Source organism: Oryx dammah, unplaced genomic scaffold, assembly GCF_014754425.2.
Source record: "Oryx dammah isolate SB20612 unplaced genomic scaffold, SCBI_Odam_1.1 HiC_scaffold_13, whole genome shotgun sequence".
NCBI lineage: Eukaryota > Metazoa > Chordata > Mammalia > Artiodactyla > Bovidae > Oryx > Oryx dammah.
Genome location: NW_024070197.1, coordinates 61,031,298 through 61,052,858, shown reverse-complemented (window position 1 = coordinate 61,052,858; position 21,561 = coordinate 61,031,298). Strand labels below are relative to the sequence as shown.

The 21,561-nt window shown below is 39.3% G+C and overlaps 1 protein-coding gene across 1 annotated transcript in view; it reads left to right on the top strand.

Annotated features, from left to right (window-relative positions):
* The window catches only part of CNTNAP4 (contactin associated protein family member 4), a 283,083-nt gene that overhangs the window by 181,120 nt on the left and 80,402 nt on the right, over positions 1-21,561 (top strand). Inside the window, exons 9-12 of the mRNA XM_040253490.1 lie at positions 4,984-5,133; positions 11,616-11,787; positions 15,162-15,268; positions 18,283-18,402. Of these exons, the coding sequence (XP_040109424.1) occupies positions 4,984-5,133; positions 11,616-11,787; positions 15,162-15,268; positions 18,283-18,402 (549 nt within the window). The remainder of the gene's footprint in view (positions 1-4,983; positions 5,134-11,615; positions 11,788-15,161; positions 15,269-18,282; positions 18,403-21,561) is intronic.

Sequence of the window (21,561 nt, the reverse complement as noted above, 5' to 3'; positions counted from 1 at the left end):
CTATTACAAATGAGGTTCAAAAATAGTTTTCTGAAGGTTCCCTCACAAATACAGCACAACTCCAGAACCCACACACTGAGCAGATGGGTGCATGTAACTGTGTCAAATTGAGAGCGGCCATCCTGGCAGACTTGTGTTCTTAATCTAAGTTAGCATCTGTGTTGACAGAAGATGTCACGAGCCTTTGACTTTACTCTGCTGGCCCTACCCAGCAGCCCCTCGGAGCAAAGTTGCTCAGAGTGTGCCCCCTGGAACGTACTGGTTCAGTGAAATACTTGTTCCCGAGGTAAGTACAGAAATTGGGAGTAAGCTCCTAGAAGCTGTTACAACAAGAAGGCATCACTGCAACATTTAAGCATATGGTCAGTGGGCTTGTGTTTTAGATGTCTTCTTTCTTTAATGTTTTTGTCATTCATTTTTACTGAATTTTATGAAAGTTATCAGTCTGCAGTAGGTCAGAAGAGAAAATGTCCCCCACCAGAGGTAGCTTGATAAGCACCATCCCAGGCCAGTAGAAAGCTAAGATGAGAAAACAGAGGCCAAGTCGTGTACGCAGGCACATCCGAGCTTTGAAAAAGAGAGGGTGGGAAACCCATGGCAGGGTGAGGAGGGTGGGAAGTTTTTATCCCTGTGACGTAAAGCTCAGTACAAGGATTTTCACTCTAAATGTATCCTCTGAAAGGAAGCACAGGCTGACAAATTTGGGACATTTGATTTATTTTAGTCCAGTCTCATACCGTCAGAGATTATATAACTCTATTCAGCCTTCTATTTCAGAGTCCACTCTTAGAAAATATGTCCAAAATTATCTAGCCTACATCCTTCATTTTTCAGTTTTTAGGTCTTTCTCATTATCTTTCACAAACCAAATCAAAGTTGGGTCTTTGGAAATCTTTTTTTGGTTCATAGGTGTAATGTAAAAGTAAGCTTTGGTGCCCAGAGTAGAGTTTGTGTTATGCTAAATGAGTCCAGGGCAAAGAGCTTCATCAATCTAAAGCAGCTTCCATGCATTTTCTGTCTGAAAGCTTGTGGTCGGAAATAGCTGGGGAAATAAAGAAATTGCACAAAATATCAGGAAAGAGGCCCATGAATTTTAGGTTTAATAGAGTACTTATATTTTTATTTAGTAATTTGATCTGCAAAATCATACAGAGTTAAATATTTGGTGGATTTGGTGGATATAAACCTTACTGATTTATCTACAACAGAGAAACTTAGATTTCACCAGTTTGCTGAGTATTCAAAACAGAACCCTATAGACTTAATCCCCTTTAAGAGGAAAAGGCTCCACAGCCTCCTTGATTCATGACACAGGTGGAGGGTCTAGAGACTGTTTTTATAGGTGATAAGGAAACCTTGATTTTTTACTGTAGCAATTTTTATTATGTATATAAACTTGGAAAATACAGAAAAATTATAGCTAAGAATAAAAACCACCACGATTTTCTTGTATGTGAAAATTACTGTTTGTGTGCATTTCCTTTCAGCTCTTTCCCATATTTATAGAAAATCAGGAATATAATTAGAATCGTGTATATGGAGTTAATTCTCATTACTTGCAGTAGATACGTCCTATGAAGTTGTTGTGGACATGGAATTAATAAATACTAAACCATTGTTTCCAGGGGAAATACAGGGTTGGGTTCTTGCGTGCCTCTCATGACAACATTTTTGTCCACCAGTCAACACAGCCTCCTCTGCATGATTGTGTTCCAAGATACCTTCTTTAATATTTATTCTTAATCACCAGTATTGAACACATGGCCAACATTAACTCATGCCTGAAAGAAGCTTACTATCACATGTATTTTTCTCTGTAAGGCAAATCATTGCCTTCTTGCACTTTGGAACACTAGACACCACTTCATCTCTGTGTGAGGGGGCCTTTTAAACAGCAAAGTTTAACAGAAAGCACAAAAATGTGAAGAGAGATTTACATAGGAGAGCTGAAGCAAGAAGCTTTGCCTTGCTTGACCTCAGCTGGAAGCTAGCATGTCAGTTGACTTGAATTTTTCTCTGCTCTGTGTATGTCTGTGACTGACCCCAAAGTGCCCTGAGTAATGATTTGGAGGCTACTGATATATTATGACAAGTAGTTGAATTTGCAAATACAAAATCTGTAAATTATGATCAGCTTTATGAATATGGTTTTACACACTGTTTTATTTTTTAACTTTCCATTATACCAGTACACTTTGAGCATTCATTATAATATCTTCAAATATTTCTATAATATTTGACAATAGACTTTGCTAAATATTCTAGACTCATAAAAGATGACTACACCAAAGTGTAAAAGAGCAGATAAATCATTTTATTAGGTATAACCTAGAATTTTGGAAAATATCTGTGCTCTTCCCAAGCCACTCCTTTTAAAAGGTAAATTACATGCTGAAAGCTGAAAATTAGCCCATGCCAAATCACTACGAACAAAGCTAGTGGAGGTGATGGAATTCCAATTGAGCTATTTCAAATCCTGAAATACGATGCTGTGAAAGTGCTGCACTCAATATGCCAGCAAATCTGGAAAACTCAGCAGTGGCCACAGGACTGGAAAAGGTCAGTTTTCATTCCAATCCCAAAGAAAGGCAATGCCAAAGAATGCTCAAACTACCGCACAATTGCACTCATCTCACACGCTAGTAAAGTCATGCTCAAAATTCTCCAAGCCAAGGCTTCAGCAATACGTGAACCGTGAACTCCCTGATGTTCAAGCTGGTTTTATAAAAGGCAGAAGAACCAGAGATCAAATTGCCAACATCTGCTGGATTGTGGAAAAAGCAAGAGAGTTCCAGAAAAACATCTATTTCTGCTTTATTGACTATGCCAAAGCCTTTAACTGTGTGGATCACAATAAACTGTGGAAAATTCTGAAAGAGATGGGAATACCAGACCACTTGACCTGCCTCTTGAGAAACCTATATGCAGGTCAGGAAGCATCAGTTAGAACTGGACATGGAACAACAGACTGGTTCCAAATAGGGAAAGGAGTATGTCAAGGCTGTATATTGTCACCCTGCTTATTTAACTTATATGCAGAGTACATCATGAGAAATGCTGGACTGGAAGAAACACAAGCTAGAATAAAGATTGCTGGCAGAAATATCAATAACCTCAGATCTGCAGATGACACCACCCTTATGGCAGAAACCAAAGAAGAACTAAAGAGCCTCTTGAAAGTGAAAGAGGAGAGTGAAGAAGTTGGCTTAAAGCTCAACATTCAGAAAACGAAGATCATGGCATCCAGTTCCATCACTTCATGGCGAATAGATGGGCAAACAGTGGAAACATTATCAGACTATTTTTTTTTTTGGCTCCAAAATCACTGCAGATGGTGATTGCAGCCATGAAATTAAAAGACACTTACTCCTTGAAAGAAAAGTTATGACCAACCTAGATAGCATATTCAAAAGCAGAGACATCACTTTGCCGACTAACGTCTGTCTAGTCAAGGCTATGGTTTTTCCTGTGGTCATGTATGGATGTGAGAGTTGGACTGTGAAGAAAGCTGAGTGCCAAAGAATTGATGCTTTTGAACTGTGGTGTTGGAGAAGACACTTGAGAGTCCCTTGGACTGCAAGGAGATCCAACCAGTCCATTCTAAAGGAGATCAGCCCTGGGATTTCTTTGGAAGGAATGATGCTAAAGCTGAAATTCCAGTACTTTGGCCACCTCATGCAAAGAGTTGACTCATTGGAAAAGACTCTGATGCTGGGAGGGATTGGGAGCAGGATGAAAAGGGGACGAGAGAGGATGAGATGGCTGGATGGCATCACCAACTCGATGGACATGAGTCTGAGTGAACTCCGGGAGTTGGTGATGGACAGGGAGGCCTGGCATGCTGCGATTCATGGGGTCACCAAGAGTTGGACGTGACTGAGTGACTGAACTGAACTGAACTGAAATAATTGAAAGATTTTCACCATTCAGGATTGTCCAAACTTGAATTAGAATTTTGTTCTCTCTACTGATGCCCCACGACATGAAGATAATCATGCACTATTTCCATGTATTTCAATATTCCAGTTATTTCAATAATCTCAGATATGCAGATGACACCCTCTTATGGGAGAAAGTGAAGAGGAACTAAAGAGCCTCTTGGTGAAAGTGAAAGAGGAGAGTGAAAAAGCTGGCTTAAAACTCAGCATTCAAAAAACCAAGATCATGGAATCTGTTCCCATCACTTTATGGCAAATAGATGGGGAAACAGTGGAAACAGTGGCTGACTTTATTTTTCTGGGCTCCAAAATCACTGCAGATGGTGACTGCAGCCTTGAAATTAAAAGATGCTTGCTCCTTGGAAGAAAAGCTATGGCAAACCTAGACCACATATTAAAAAGCAGAGACATTATTTTGCCAACCAAGGTCCATCTAGTCAAAGCTATTGTTTTTCCAGTAGTCATATATGCATGTGGACTATAAAGAAAGCTGAGCACTGAAGAATTGATGCTTTTGAATTGTGGTTTTGCAGAAGACTCTTGAAAGTCCCTTGGACTGCAAGGAGATTCAACCAGTCGATCCTTAAGGAAATAAATCCTGAATATTCATTGGAAGAACTGATGCTGAAGCTGAAGCTCCAATACTTTGACCACCTGCTGCAAAGAGCCGACTCATTAAAAAAGACTCTGATGCTGGAAAAGATTGAAAGCAGGAGAAGGGATGACAAAGGATGAGATGGTTGGCTGGCATCACTGACTCAATGGACCGAGTTTGAGCAAGCTCCAGGAGATGGTAAAGTCCAGGGAAGCCTGGTGTGCTGTATTTGCAAAGAGTCGGATACAACTGACTGACTAACGACAACAATGTAGAAGGTGCTGATTGCCCACCAATCTCCCTTCCCTCTCTTGCTTCTTGTTTTCTTTTGTTAAGAGTTGTTAGAGTGCTGTACTTGATTGAGTGGTGCGTACATTGCCATTTCTAACCAACTGCTTACAGTGTTGACTGTTAAGAGATATCTCTTTTAACTGATTCCATCTCCCCCAGGTGTTGGATTAAATGATGGACAATGGCATTCTGTCTCCTTATCTGCCAAAAGGAATTACCTGAGTGTGGTGGTCGATGGCCAAGTGGCTTCTGCATCCCCCTCCCAGGGCCCTGAGCAGATTTATTCAGGGGGCACCTTTTATTTTGGAGGTAAGAGAAGCAGTCAGTCCATATGGGCAGTTGAGTCATATTCACAGTTACTATCCCTGTATCTTGAAGTCAGCATGTTTTAACCAATGTCAGTATTATGGAATCATTTTTCACTTTCTTTGAAGATGGAAATGTTGAGTGGATCATGATGATAAATCATGACATAAAATGTATTTCTTTGAGGTGGACTGACTTATGCTTATGATTTCTATAATGAGATTGCTTGCAAGTAGACCATGCTCTTCAGTTCTTACTTTTAAATTTTGTTATGGTTTCCTAATGTTGAATGGGCCTTACATGTGTACCTTCTTCAGTTTGTATGGGCTCATTTCATTGCGGTGTTTTCCTGTTCATGCCTCTTAGCTTTTCTAGAGCATCCTTATTGCTTTTCTGCTGCTCAGTGCGGGTCAATATTATGCCAATGGACAAATAATCTAACTTACTTAGCCACAGAAGCCTCTTCTCATTGCTGAATAATAATGCACTGATACATTTGATAGAATTAGGGCACCAGCCTTCAACCCCAGGACGTCTCTCTCAAAGAACAAAAAGTGTTTACTTGCCTAGTGGATGTTTGATTAAACTAAAAGCTTCAGAAGCAAACTTTGGAAGTGGAAATGAATGTCTATCACTGGAAAATTAAAATAAGACAATATTTGACATTAATTAGAAAGGCAGGGCTTCCCCGATGGCTCAGCTGGTAAAGAATCTGTTTGCAAGGCAGGTTCTCAGGAGATGCAGGTTCCATTCCTGGGCCAGGAAGATCCCCTGGGGGGAGGAAATGGCAACCTACTCCAGTATTCTTGCCTAAAACATCCCATGGACAGAGGATCCAGTCCCATGGACTTGTGGGCTACAGTCCAAAGGGTCCCAAGGAGTTGGACACAACTGAGCACAGAGCAGAACACACAGAATGGCACAGTTGAAGAAATCATAATCATAACTTACGGTGTTTCTTCTTTTTGCTATTTTGAATTGCAATCATGACTTCTGTCTGGAATCACCTTTGAATTTGGTTGAAAGCCCAGGCTTAATTATTCATCAATAATATACAAATTCCTTTCCAAGAATTGACAGTAAGTACACAGACCATGAATCATGCATCTTATATTAACAGTGAACAAACCAAAAAAAAAAAAAAATCCTTCATAATCCTTTGCTATAAAAGGCAGCATAATGCCAAAAATATTGAAAGATAGAATTACTTCCTTTATGAAGATTTGTTCATTTATAAGTTCATTTTATAAATTAAGTTGTTTATAAAACATCATGGAATATATGATTGAGTTTATGGCAATCTATAGCAACATGGTCCTTTAATAGATGGTAAGATATACAAACAGTTCCTGAGTTAGGATTTTTCAGCTTTACAATGGTGTGAACAAATACACATTCAGTAGAAACTGTACTTTGAATTTTTTTCTTTTCTCAGACTCATGACATGTAGGGTAATGTAAATATTCTCTCACGATGCTGGGCAGTGGCAGTGAGCCACAGCTCCCAGTCTTGCATACAATCACAAGGGTAAACAACAGATACTCTTAAACCATTCAGTTCCCACACAACCAGTCTGTTTTCGCTTTCAGTACAGTATTCAATAAATTGTGGGGAATATTTAACACTTAATTATAAAGTAGACTTTGCCCAACTATTGACTAATGTAAGTGTCCTGAGCACGTTTAAGGGAGGCTAAGCTAAGCTTTCTGCCCTTACGGCAGAAAGTGAAGAGGAACTAAAAAGCCTCTTGAGGAAAGTGAAAGTGGAGAGTGAAAAAGTTGGCTTAAAGCTCAACATTCAGAAAACGAAGATTATGGCATCTGGTCCCATCACTTCTTGGGAAATAGTTGGGGAAACAGTGGAAACAGTGTCAGACTTTATTTTTTGGGGGCTCCAAAATCATTGCAGATGGTGACTGCAGCCATGAAATTAAAAGACACTCCTTGGAAGAAAAGTTATGACCCACTTAGATAGTATATTCAAAAGCAGAGACATTACTTTGCCAACTAAGGTCCGTCTAGTCAAGGCTATGGTTTTTCCTGTGGTCGTGTATGGATGTGAGAGTTGGACTGTGAAGAAGGCTGAGCGCCGAAGAATTGATGCTTTTGAACTGTGGTGTTGGAGAAGAGTCTTGAGAGTCCCTTGGACTGCAAGGAGATCCAACCAGTCCATTCTGGAGATCAGCCCTGGGATTTCTTTGGAAGGAATGATGCTAAAGCTGAAACTCCAGTACTTTGGCCACCTCATGCGAAGAGTTGGCTCATTGGAAAAGACCTTGATGCTGGGAGGGATTGGGGTCAGGAGGAGAAGGGGACGACTGAGGATGAGATGGCTGGATGGCATCACTGACTTGATGGACGTGAGTCTGAGTGAACTCCGGGAGTTGGTGATGAACAGGGAGGCCTGGCGTGCTGCGATTCATGGGGTCGCAGAGTCGGACACGACTGAGAGACTGAACTGAACTGAACTGAAGCTAAGCTGTGATGTTTGGTAGGTCAGGTATGTTAAACATAGTTTTGACTTAGGATATTTTCAATTTACAATGGGTTTATCAAGATGCAGCCACACTCTAAGGCAAGGAAGATTTGTATAGAACAACTTTAATCAAGAAAAGATTGAGAAACACCAAAAGAGATAAGAAAAAAACCCAAGCATTTTGTTAAATGATGCAAAAAAGATGATAAAAATAATAGAGTGCATAGAAGTTTAAGTCATAAAAATAGAATCATCATTCTTAAATTATTTTACACCCTTCATGTTCAGATTTAATGATGCCTACCTTTTTCTTTTGTAGAAAATTTTGACTGTTATTCACACTGTCATACTTTTTAACAAAATATATCACATGTACACTCTAATTTTGCTTGCTTTTATTATGATATATATGATATACACCATTTTAATTACCTGAACTTATGATTTTTGTATGTTTAGATTTACCAGAGAGTTGCAAAGTTACACAGGGAGTTGCCATATACCTCTTACCCTGTTACCTCGTCTTGTTCACATCTTATATCATATACACAATTTAAAGAATACGATTAATTATTTAAAAAAATACACGTCTGAACATGCATTTCCAAGCTAAGAAAGATAACATTACCATCATCCATCTGTCCTTCCATCATCACATCTCTTCATCTTTACCATTTAATGGGGCTTTTATCCCTCCTTTCGTGTATTAAGGTGTTCCTAAGTCCCTAAACAATATACTGTGGAAACTTCCATAATAAAATTTCAACTTAAGGGCTTTTATTTAGATAACCAGTCTTAAGTTTACTTAGGCAATATCTCTGTTCAATCATCTTCTCAATTGGCGTCCTTAAGTACTAGACTCTGTTCGATCCTGGCATGAGATTCTGACTTCCTGTGGCTCAGACGGTAAAGCGTCTGTCTACAATGCGGGAGACCTGAGTTCAGTCCCTGGGTTGGGAAGATTCCCTGGAGAAGGAAATGGCAACCCACTCCAGTATTCTTGCCTAGAAAATCCCATGGACAGAGGAGCCTGGTGCAGGCTACTGTCTATGGGGTCGCAAAGTGTCGAAGACGACTGAGCGAGATTCTACTCGTCAGTAAATACACACCCTGTGAACCCCAGGGCACCCTAACATTTCCAGGACTGGGAGCATGGGTCCAGAGAAAAGCAGGGGGCCTCCTGCTGCCATGGTTCTGCCTCCTCCTCTGGGCCTCGTTCTTCCAGGACCTGGTGGAGGAGGGGTGCCTCCTCCTGGAAACCCAAGTAGGTCTTTGGGGTGAGAATTCTGGATTCTGGGAGTGGCCTGGAGGGGAGAAGTTCCACGTGGGCCCACCACTTGACCCTGTGAGGCCTCCCAGTGCTCTGGGCAGAATCATGGCTGGAGGAAGGTTAGAACAGGGGCCCCTAAAGGGCAGACTGGTTCAGGGACCCTCATTCCCTGAGTGGTACTGGCGGTGGGGTGACCAGCTCTCCCTCGTTTTAACACTGAACACCTGCAGTCCTGGGAACGGCCTCTCCACTTCCCTCCCTAGAGCTAACTTGACAGTTGGCTACCTTAGGAAACCTCTCCTGTGCAGACGAGAGTCCCCTTTATTCCTGGGGTCTGTTTTATCTAGGTGGAAGGCTTTTCTTAGGTAACTGGTTTGTCTTCAAGTAAATAAATATCCCATGTCTGAGACACTTCCAATCCATTCTTCTTTGTTTCTCTCTAAATTCAACTGTAAATTCCCCATTATCAGCAGTCAGCCCAGCCTGTAACCTGGCTTCATTGCCTCTGTGCAAAGGGCAGTCTGTCCCACCAGCCTTGGTTGGATCTGTTTTCTGTGTCAGGCTTGAAGGTGACGATTGGGAGAGCGGGCTGCTTGGGGCTCACAGCGCTCTGCATACACCATGCGGAATACCACGCTCTGCCACCACTGTTTACTTTTTCTCCTTCCTCAAATGTGTGCTTTCCAAAAAATTACTGAGGTCAGCTTTTATCTTTTATTTATAAACCATAAGTTTTAAATCTGAGTCTTCCAGATTTAAATGGAGGAAAGTCTGACTTCTGGGAATTCCCCTATGCTGGTCTTTGTGCGATGGAATAACACTGGGAAGCACAAGCTAGAAACACTAGACTGTGTGCAGAATCCTCACACTCCCACTTGTATGAATCAGACACTCTCCATTTAGTGAAGGGGCTACACCACCATGAAGTCATACTGGCATCTTACTTCTGGTACATGCAGTGATGATGTATCTGCCATCCTCAGAGGGGCTTAACATGCTGCCCGCTTCTGGTAATGGAGCCATCCATTAATTCAGCATGAAGAATTCCCCAGAAATCTTCATATTTTAGAACTTACATCTCAAAGCGGTTCAGTGCTGAGCCTGTCTCTGCCGTTGCATTATATTAACCTGTAGATGTCTGTTATCACAGGCTAATGAGGCTAACCTGGGGTGAACCCTTCTTTGTTCTTGAGAATCTCTTGCTTATTAAACAGTGTAGCCAGGAATGTGAAGGGCCTTGTAATATGACCGCTGTGCACTCTGTAACATTCCATGACCTCTCCTTGTGATGGTGAGTTTGCTTAGTTTTGTCCCCTAGAGGCATATCGCATCATTTATTTTATTCTGAAATAGTTTGAAATGTGTCAGGAAACACCACCTGGAGAAAAGGAGATTAGCAGAGCTGTTTATATTCCTGGCATATTGTAGTTGCCCCCAAATATTATTGAACTATTATCCTCTCGGTTTTTATGTTAACATTCTTAATTGGTTAATAACTCATCTAGAAAGCACATCCAGATTATGGTAACTGTATCCTGTACCATAGGAGGATTTTAAGCACTGAAATTGAGTATAGAATCATGTACAATATAAATGCTCACGAAGGTTTCATCACCTTTTCTTGCTATACTAAATTTTAAATTTCAGCATCTCCTTTACTTAAAGTATAATATTTCACCGTGCCTGATAACAGGTTAAATATGAATCCTAGCCTTTCCTTTGCCAGCTTAAATGTATTTTGTTAGGAAAACAAAGCATTAAGGAGAGATATCTGCAGTCAAAATATTTAATTATAATGGAAACTCCCAGGTAGAAAACAAGCATGGATTGTACAGGAATTAGCAAGTTGCTGATTCATTTCTTATTCTTTGAAATTGTAACAGTGGTTGACAACCATAACGGCAAAGAAAGAGTAATGAAAAATACATGAGTATAATATATGTGTTCATACTCCATAAAACTGTTTATTTCACTTGGATAGAGAAATAGAACATCATTAAACTCTAGACAATAATAGTTAATATTATAGTTTTTATTATTTAAATAATTAGAAACAGGTCTTAGATAAATGTTAGGAAGAAATCAGTGTAAGTGGAGCATTTTTTTATGCGGCAGAGAATAAATAAAGTCAAACAGTGAAATGTTTTTGACATTAAGCCATTATGATTTATTAAAATGCAAGTATATGTGGCTCTTACATGCAAATGAAAAGTATTTAATTAAATAAATAGTTGTAATTTTATTCCAAGTCATTGTAACTCCTTTTCCAAATAGCCTTCAACAGAAAGGTATTTCACCATTACTAATTTATCTTTTCTCATCTACAGTGCACATTTTCATCCTGTAAGCTCCTTTTTTTTTTTTTTTTTTTCATCCCCAAAGACTTAAGTCCCTGGGTTTAAGTTATACATAATTTAACACTGCTGGCTGACATGTGAGGATCCTGGAGCTGATTTGTGTATTTCTAAAACTGGGATCAAGTCAGTATACTTGCACGTAATTATTGAAACAGTAGTCATTTCCTGTGAATCTGTGGTATCATAATAAAGAGAAATGCTTTGTGTGAATTGTACTTTGTAATTTAGATCAAATGAATAATTACTGCAATGGGCTTTCCTCTCTGTTTTAATTTAATAATCAAATGCCTATTAAAAAAAAAAAACCACCTTATTTTAGTGAAGATACTGAGTCCTGATTCACTATGATGTATCCTGACCAACTTTGGTTTTGTTTTTATCAGGTTGTCCTGACAGCAGCTTTGGATCCAAATGTAAAAGTCCACTCGGTGGTTTCCAGGGATGCATGAGACTCATCTCCATCCATCACGAGGTGGTAGATCTGATTTCACTTCAGCCAGGGGCCCTTGGGAACTTCAGTGACCTTCAGATAGACTCCTGTGGGATCACAGACAGGTAGGGGCAGTCTCCCTTCTTTATGTTGGCTTGTCCATTTTCAGACTCTTGGCAGCATGTTGAAATTAGTAGGTAAAACAAACATTTTCTCTCTTTTTTCTCACCATCATCTGTTCCACAGGAAATAGATAATATTTACATTAGAAATAAAATATGCTTTTAGTTTTATGCTTGTTTCCAGTGATAAAATTTAGGTAGAAGATGTGAACATATTATTTATATATACAAATAGCTACCAGTTCCCAAAAGATGATGGTGATGCTGCTGTAATTTTAAGGACATATAAATGTATAAAAAATATGATTAAACTCAATCACTTAGGATAGCCTAACAGTAATATAGACCATCAGGGGCCAGTAAACCAGAGACTATGTGGTTAGTTGTCAGACTGGCTTTTGCTTCCCTGATAGCTGAATAATATTACAGAGACACAGGAACTTAACTGGTTGCTATGGTCCTAATGTGTACCTTTAAGAACACATTACCATCTTCTCTGCAGGAAAAATGAAGAGGAAACTCCCCTGTGGAAAAGTTCTGGAGCCTTCGTATTGATGAGGGTATAAGGGTGATCCAGTACTTTCAATAGGCATTCCAGTGCAGGGCATGAAGGGCATGACAGGGCAAGATTTGGGGGTTCATTGTAGACGATGTTACTTTAAATATAGTAGTTGATAGTTAATAGTTTAAAAATGTTTTTAGGCATGGGCAACTGTAGCAAAATAATCTTGCCACTCATGAAGGCATTTATTTTTAATTACTGAGTTCAGTGAAATGTCATGGCAATTCCAGATTAAAAAATAAAAATAAAGCAATGTGACAAACTTAACCCAGCATGTAGTCATGTTCAGTATATATTTTGAGCAAATACATTAATTCTGAGTTCTAAAAATAATTTTTTATTTGTATGAAACATTTTGTCAACATAAACACACATCTGTTATATCTGAAGACCATTTACTGTACCATTGTCTGTTGATCCTGTTTTGAACACTGGTAGATACTATGTCCGGAGAGGGCAATGGCAACCCACTCCAGTACTCTTGCCTGGAAAATCCCATGGACGGAGGAGCCTGGTAGGCTGCAGTCCATGGGGTCACTGAGAGTTGGATATAACTGAGAGACTTCACTTTCACTTTTCACTTTCATGCATTGGAGAAGGAAATGGCAACCCACTGCATTGTTCTTGCCTGGAGAATCCCAGGGATGGGGGAGCCTGGTGGGCTGCCATCTGTGGGGTCGCACAGAGTTGGACATGACTGAAGCAACTTAGCAGCAGCAGATACTATGTCATATGTAGAAAAAAATCATTATGATCTAACTTAGTAATGTATTAGGACATCATTTCCTATGAATATGTGCTTATTTAACTCAATTTGTAGATAAAATGGTTCTTTCTATAATGAAAGGTAATATGTAAGGGAGAATTGAGATGATAAACCTCAGTTGGCTTGATGTGGGGAATAACAGTGACCATCTCCATAATTACAGCCATACCAGCTTGGGATCATTAATCCTAATTTGGAGGAAGGCCTATAGCAAGGCACCCTGGGTTGGCTCTCACAGAAGCAGGGAGCTCACCCTCAGTGGGTAATAGCCACCAGGGACCAGCGGGAAGGTTCAGTCATCCACACTATGAGTGATGGTCATGTTAAAACTGGGAAAATCCTGTAAGCAAAACATGAAGTTCCCAATCTCAGTTTTTAAAAAAGGAGATGGCAGAAACTTCATTAAGAATACGTTCTTAACAGGTTTTGTAATTTATTTTTTATTCTGGGGTGAATGAGAGCATTTCAAGCCTTGGTCTCATTATAACTTTCCATTTAAATTCTAAAAAGCATCAGTTATTTGATCAGGGTGATTTGAGCTGATACCAGAAGCTCTTTAACTTTTTTTGTCCATGGTGCCTTATGCATTTCAGTGGTTTTTTTCAGTGCTCTAGGTCAAAAGGAACAACTCACGCTTTCATTTAAATGGTCACTTGGTTCCAGACAACTTTACAAGTGTTTATGTCCTAACCATTTAGAAAACTTTTGAAAAAGTCATTTCTACATTTATTACATATATATAATTAGAAAAACTTTAACTTTATTTTTAACGCAGTGTACAACCTTTCAAAGCTTGGAATCACATCAAACACTGCTGCCCTTACCTCTTTTCAGCATGATTTCACATGACATTACTTTGTGTCAACTACTGAACAGCCAGCTTCTCAAAGATAAGACATGAGTAAAAGGAACCTATTACAATCTAATGTGGAAATTTAACTACCTCAAGCTAGTCAGTGGCACAGTGCTTGACAGCTGTTGAGTCTGCCTTATTTCTCTTCAAAATGTAAAATATCCTGGGAGCGCCTGTGGTGTTGATTCAGCACCCTGACGCACCCTGACCTGCCGTTGGGACCCACTGTTGGGACCCACTGTACATCCTTGGTGTTCCTCGGTGTGTACACCAGGGAATAGGGCTGCCCCTCCACCCTACTTCCTTCTTTCCTTCCCCCTTCTTTATAGCCGCTTCCTTTAAATGTTCAGAGTGGTAAATCAGTGTGATTAAATGTTATTTTGTGTAAACTATTGATGTTTCTGGCAACATACTAAATCACTGTTGCGTCACTTAGGGAAAAGAGAGGGCTATGATATAATAGGACATGTTGAGAATTAATAGTCACAGCTACCTGAGAACTGGTTGAAATCTGATGAACTTAGAGTTCTGTGATTAAGATCCCATAATGACAGATGGCGGAGAAGGCAATGGCACCCCACTCCAGTCCTCTTGCCTGGAAAATCCCATGGACGGAGGAGCCTGGTGGGCTGCAGTCCGTGGGGTCTCGAAGAGTCGGACACGACTGAGCGAGTTCACTTTCACTTTTCACTTTCACGCATTGGAGAAGGAAATGGCAACCCGCTCCAGTATTCTTGCCTGGAGAATCCCAGGGACAGAGGAGCCTGGTGGGCTGCCGTCTGTGGGGTCGCACAGAGTCGGACACGACTGAAGCGACTTAGCAGCAGCAGCAGCAACAACAGATGGAATGACCATTGCGTGTGCTCAGGTGTGCCCAACTCTTTGTGACCCCAGGGACTGTAGCCTGCCAGGCTTCCCTGTCCAAGGGGTTCTCCAGGCAGGAGTACTGGAGCAGGCTGCCATTTCCTTCTCCAGGGGATCTTCCCGACCCAGGAGTCAAACCCACGCCTCCTGCATTGGCAGGTGGATTCTTTACCCCTGTACCACCTGAGAGGCATGGGGTGACCATTAGCAACACTCTATTTACTCTTTAGATTACTGTTAACATTCTTCTTTCACATGATCATGTATAATTTGTCAGTATTGTGTGATATTTCCCAGTGAATAGTAGTAACTATATCCACGCCTCCTTTTAGGTGTTTGCCTAACTATTGTGAACACGGTGGTGAGTGCTCCCAGTCGTGGAACACCTTTCATTGCGACTGTGCAAACACTGGGTACAGGGGAGCAACGTGCCACAACTGTAAGCCAAACACACCTTCGTGTTCTTGCCTCTGTCCCGACTCCCTTGTTCATTTCCTTTTCTTTGTTGTGTATATGTTCATATGTCCATGTGCGTACAACCCTGAACCTTAGCGTTCAGTTGCTTTCCAGTTTATTTTTAATCTGCACTTCTTTTCATAAAGTAGTCAAAGTATCTTATAGAAACACACAAGCAGAAAAGAGTAGGAGAGCCAGCAAGGAGAAAATACATGTAGAAAAAAAAGGTAGCTAAGGACAAACATAAACTACAGTGCCAAATAGGTAATCCCAAAATTTCTTAGTCGCTCAGTCGTGTCCAGCACTTTGCAACCCCATGGACTGTAGTCGTCCAGGCTCCTCTGTCCATGGGATTTCCCAGGCAAGATCACTGGAGTGGGTTGCCATTCCCTTCTCCAGTGGATCTTCCCAACCCAGGGATCAAACCCGCTTCTCCTGTATTGGCAGGTGGATTCTTCACCACTGAGCCACCTGGGAAGCTCTTAAATTCTCTTGCAACTCCGTTAATAAGGATGGTGAGGATAAGGATGGTAGAAATGATATTAATCATAATAGTTAATTTCATTGAGTATTTTCTAAATGCCAGGTACTGCTCTTGAATTTTGTATGTCCCAGCTCAGTCACTTGTGATGACCACCCTAGTAGGCGGGTATTGTTATCATCTCTAGTTCGGTAGGTAGCAGAGAGAGATTAATCACCTTGCCCAAAGTGCCTGAACTAGTTGAGGCACAGTGAGAATGTGGACGTTTGTAATTATACTCCAAAGCCTGGGACCACAACCATCTTCTTTTCCTGTTTTAGAAGCTGGGTGTTCTTTTGTGGTGAAAATTTGTGTGTGTTGTTGAGACTCTGTCTTTTTCTTGTCCACTTGTTCAGCACGAATGCCCGTTTTTTTTCCTTCTCATTTTCTTCATATCATTGCTGACTGTGAGCAGCTTAACTCCTAGTGCTCTGACATGCAGCCGTGACTTCAGGCAAGGGCCTTAGGTGGAGTCCTCGGTCTCCTGTCCCCCGGCTCATCACCGTGAACTGCTCTGTACTCCTGCCAGAGCTGAGACTAGAACCCTGGGCTCCCAGCCCCGGAGGCCCCACGAGGGACCCTCAGAAGTCCTGACTGGAGAGGGCATGAGTCTAGGTGGGGAGTTCCTGGGCTCACCCTCACGCCTCCACAATCAACTGTGTGGACTGGAATGCCTTGTAAGATCAGAAAGGACACCTGCTGTCGCTAAAGCCAGGCCAACTTTCTTACCCTGGATCACCAGTAGGAAAATGACGGTGTATTTTAATTGTTCATACCTGCCATCATCCCAATTACAGCAACTAATTCAAATCACAAAGCTAATTGAATGTGTTTTAGCTGTTTATTTTCAACTGTTAGCTGTGACTGAATCTAAATATAAGCACAAACATCCCTGAGCCAAAAAAAATTAGATGGTAAATAACTATTTTCATCGGTAGCCCACAACTTGATCCAATAGTTGAATTCATTTATTAGGTTCTTGAGCAGGTAGGAATCAAAATTTTTTGGCCGAAAACCATTCTGAGAAATGGGGCCAAGATAACAAACCTGGCTATAATGAAGTCATCACCATCATTAGCTTGAGTAGAGGGCAGGTCAGCAATGGAGTCTTTTAAAAGATTTTACTAGAAAATAATAGTTTAAACAGTCATGTTAAAAAGTGAAGTAATGCACATAAAGCAGAAGTACTCACACAGCTGTCTGTCCTTTCTAATACCAGCCCTCATGGCAAAGTTATGTGTGTATCCCAACCTCTTTCAAGAAATTTGTCAACACATGTATAAGCATACAGAAATATATAAATTAGCCCTTTCGCATGCCCATTTCATTGCATAAAATACAAATGTGCCTAGAAAACAATCCATCTTATATCTCTCCCTATGTAATACACAATAGGAGCAAAATAGAACCAAGGAATTGTGGAGGAGTAGAGAAGTAAATTTGTATGTTTATCTGAAATCTCTGTAATGCTAAAAAAAATTAGTTACAATATTTCATACTGTCTAAAAACTTATTAACATAGTTTTGAAAAATTTAGACTAGATCAAGGAAGGACATTCAGGGGATGGTTTATTTCTCATTCCACAAAATTAAAAGCTTGATGGAAATCACCATTATAATTGGCCAAGTCTTCAGTGAAATGAGTGCATCATATAGAGTTGCTAATATCAAACCTTATACATGACAAATATATAATTGTAAAATTAAAAATATCCAATTATGGATCAAAACACATTTAGACCAATTGAGGGCATATCTTATATAAGCATTTCTTTTGCTTTGAATTTTAAGTATCTTAAATTCTCATTACAGAGCATTAGAAAAAGTTTCTTTTGTAAATTACTTTTTAAATTATTCACAAGAAGCTTTGTAAATCATACTTGTTTTATGGGGAAAAAAGGATTTTATCTATAGATTTATGTGAAAAAGGTGACTAATTGCAGCATTATTTAAAGCTTTTCTGTTGCTTAATTTTTGGATAACAGCAGCTTATTTAAGGAGATTACATTATTGTGCTTCAGATGTTAGGTTTTTACAAGGTGATACTAGAATTAGAGATTCCAAAGTGGTTGTTGAAAGATCATTTGGATGGATGTCCAAAATAGAGGTCAAATTATACTTAAAAGAATCTTAGCATTTAAAACACTTACCCTCTATTTTGTTGTTTTACCTAATGTAAAAATCAACTAAAATTTCATTTTAAATGAATAATCTTGTATTCCTTTAGTAATAAAATGAAATACCATAAAACACAATCCCATTCTTTCTTTTCTGTATCTAATCTTCTTTCATCCATATTTCATATTTGTTTAAAAAATGAGTTTTGTCTTAAAGTGTGTATTACCTTTTCTCCTGGTCAGTAATGTACATATTAAATTTCAAGACTTGGAATATTTTGTGTCCAAACTAAAATTTAAGGAATTAATTTTATACTGTTTCACTTATGATGACACTTTCACTTTTTTTTTTTTAAACAGCCATATACGAGCAGTCATGTGAAGCCTATAAGCATAAAGGAAATACTTCAGGGTTTTACTACATAGATGCAGATGGAAGTGGTCCCCTTGAACCATTTCTTCTATATTGCAATATGACTGGTGAGTTAATCAACTTTCATTTAATAATTAAATTTGCATGAACACTTTAAACACAAAATTAGAATGAAACAATAAGTTGACATAATTTGCAACTTGATTAAGATGTATATTGTTCAGTAAAATAACTTAAACTTTAAAAAAATAGTTCAATGGTAGTGATTTAAAATGTCACTATTTTCTATGCATGTGCTACCTGTGTAGAATATCTAACAATAAATGTATCTTATTAAGTCCCAATCCAAAAAGGATAGACTTTATTCCTCTGAGAAGACTGATACATACATATGATTTCTCTTGTATGTAGAATCTAGAAAACAAATGAACAAACATAACAAAAGAGTAACAGGCTCCTAGACACAGAGAACAAACAGGTGATTGTCCAATGGGAGAGGAGTAGGGGGATGAAAAGAGAAAAACTGTGACCAGGTGTGGTAATGAATGCTAACTAGCTTGTGTATGGTGAGCATTTCACAATGTGTATTTATATGAAACCATCACGTTATCTACCTTAAATATACACAATTTTGCCAACATAAATAAAGCTGGAAAATATTTTAAATAATAATAATGAAAGAAAAAAAATTGATGCATGTGAAAGCTTTGAAAATATTTTCTTAAATTTGGGTAAGAATGAATTTTATTCCTTACTTACATAAACTTATATAGGAATTAATAGTGTTGGAAAATGTGTTTGATTCAATGCAGCATCCATTCATGATAAAAAGAAAATGAAAACTCAGTAAATTACCAGTAGAAGGAAATGTCCTTAATTTGTTAAAGAGGACCCATTAAAAAAAACCTACAGTACATGTCACAGTTTTTTGTGAAGTACTGAAAATTTTATCCCTGTTACCAACATTAATGCAACAATGCCTGCTATTATCACTCTGTTCACCATTGTTTTTGGAAGTCCTAGCCAGTGCAATAAAGCAAGAGAAAGAAATGAAAGACATACATACTAGAAAAGAAAAACTATGACTCTTATTATTTGTAGATGGCCAGGTTATGTATTGAGAGTTTTCTGAACAATATACAGAGTAGTAAAATTCAGAATGATTGCTAGATATCTAGTTAAGGTAAAGGTTAATTTTATTTCTGTATTTTTAGTAGCATCAAAAATCTCAAATACATGGTAATAAATCTAAAGAAAGTTGTGCATAGCTTTTACACAGATAATTGTAAAATACTCTTGAGATAAATTAAGTCCTAAAAAATGGAGAAATATAAAATTTTCATTGATTAGAAAACTCAATATGGTGATATAAATGTCAACTCTTCCCAACTTACTGATTGAGTGCAAACCTTAGTTAAAATTTCAACGGGGTATTTGTTGGTTGGTATAATTGGGCTTCCCTGGTGCCTCAGATGGTAAAGAATCCACATGCAATGCAGGAGACCTGGGTTTGATCCCTGGGTTGGAAAAATCCCCTGGAGTAGGAAATGGCAACCCACTCCAGCATTCTTGCGTCGAGAATTCCTGGCAGGCTACATACCGTCCATGGGATCAAACAGTTGGGACACAACCAAATGACTAACGCTTTCATAATTGTTTTGGTGAAACTTGACAAGCAGACTCTAAACTTTACCAGCAAATTTGAAGGGGCCAGAAGAACTAAATCAGTCTTAAAGAATAAAGTTGGAGCACTCAAGTCTACCAGCTATGATATAGACATTATGCTGATACACTGAGTAAAACAGCATGTGATTGACACAGGGAAAACCGAATAGATCAGTGAGACAAGATAGAGATCCGTAAATAGACTCACTCTTATATGGATAGTTGATTTGTTGCAAAGGTAGCATTCGTGTACAGTGAAGGAAAGATGTTTTTTTCAACCAGTGTGTGCTCAGAAACTTCAGTCGTGTCTGACTCTGCGACCGCTTGGACCCATGGAGCCTGCCAGGCTCCTCTGTCCATGGGATTCTCCAGGCAAGAATACTGGAGTGAGTTACCCTGATCTTCCCAACGCAGGGATTAAACCTGCATCTCCTGTGTCTCCTGTATTGCAGGCAGATTCTTTACCCACTTAGCCACCTGCTGGGTGAAGTTGTGTGTAAATACTGTAAAAAAGACTTGATCCCTTCATCGTCGAACACAAATTGATTCTAGGTGAACTATGCTGTTCAGTGTAGTAGCCACTATTTAGATTTACATTTAATTGAAATTAATATAACTAAACGACTTGGAACAAGTTGTACAAATCTGAATTGATTCATTGTAATAAGATTAAATTAAAAGCTATTCCCTCAGTCTCACTAGCCACAGTTTAACTGCTGCATAGCCACCTGTCATTGCAAAAAATTTACATTGGTTAGCGCTTTGTCGGGAGGTCAGGATTTCATGAAGCAAAATAAACAGAAAAAGGAAATACTGAATTGAAGCAGGAGGCATGGTAGAGGAGGATTTACTACTTAAAATCTGGCAGTGAATATCTAGGGAAAGAGCCTTCTGGGCAGAGGAAATAAATGCAAAGTCCTGAGAGAGTGTTGTGTGTGTGTGTTCAGAAAAGAGCAGCAGATACAGTGTGGCTGGAATGCGGTAAGCAAGCTTGAAGTGCAGGAAAGCAAGAAATAATCAAGTGGGTGGGGGCAGGAGAGGAAGAGTCAGGGGCCCTTACAGTGTGTCAGGTCTCTGGTTTTTACCCTGGGTGAGTTCAGAAGACCTTGGAGAGTTTTAAGCAATGGTAGATGCCACCTGGCTTTCTTTAATAGGATCATGTTTGCTCCTGTGTTGGGAAATGCCTGTCTAGGAGCAGAGGTAGAAAAGAGCTAGAAGATATATTCATACACACACATATATATGTAGGTATATACCAAATATGTACATGCATATGAATAATATGTCTATGTGTAATAGGAGTATAGGAGTTAGGAAGCCTGTTGGGAGACTGAGTTTAAGTAATTAAGAATCCAGGCAAGAGCCAGGAAGGTGGTCTGCACTGGATCATACAATGTAGATGATGGACGGAGATTCAATTTTCTCACTGAATATGTGTGAGGAATGAGAAAACAAAGGGAACCAAAAAATGACACCACATTTTTGGCTTTGGCAACTGGAGTGATTAAGTTGCCATGGTCTGAGATGTGGTCAGAGAGTTTTGAGGGGAAAGATGAGCTCAGTTTTACACACTTTGAATTTGAGATATCTGTTACACATTC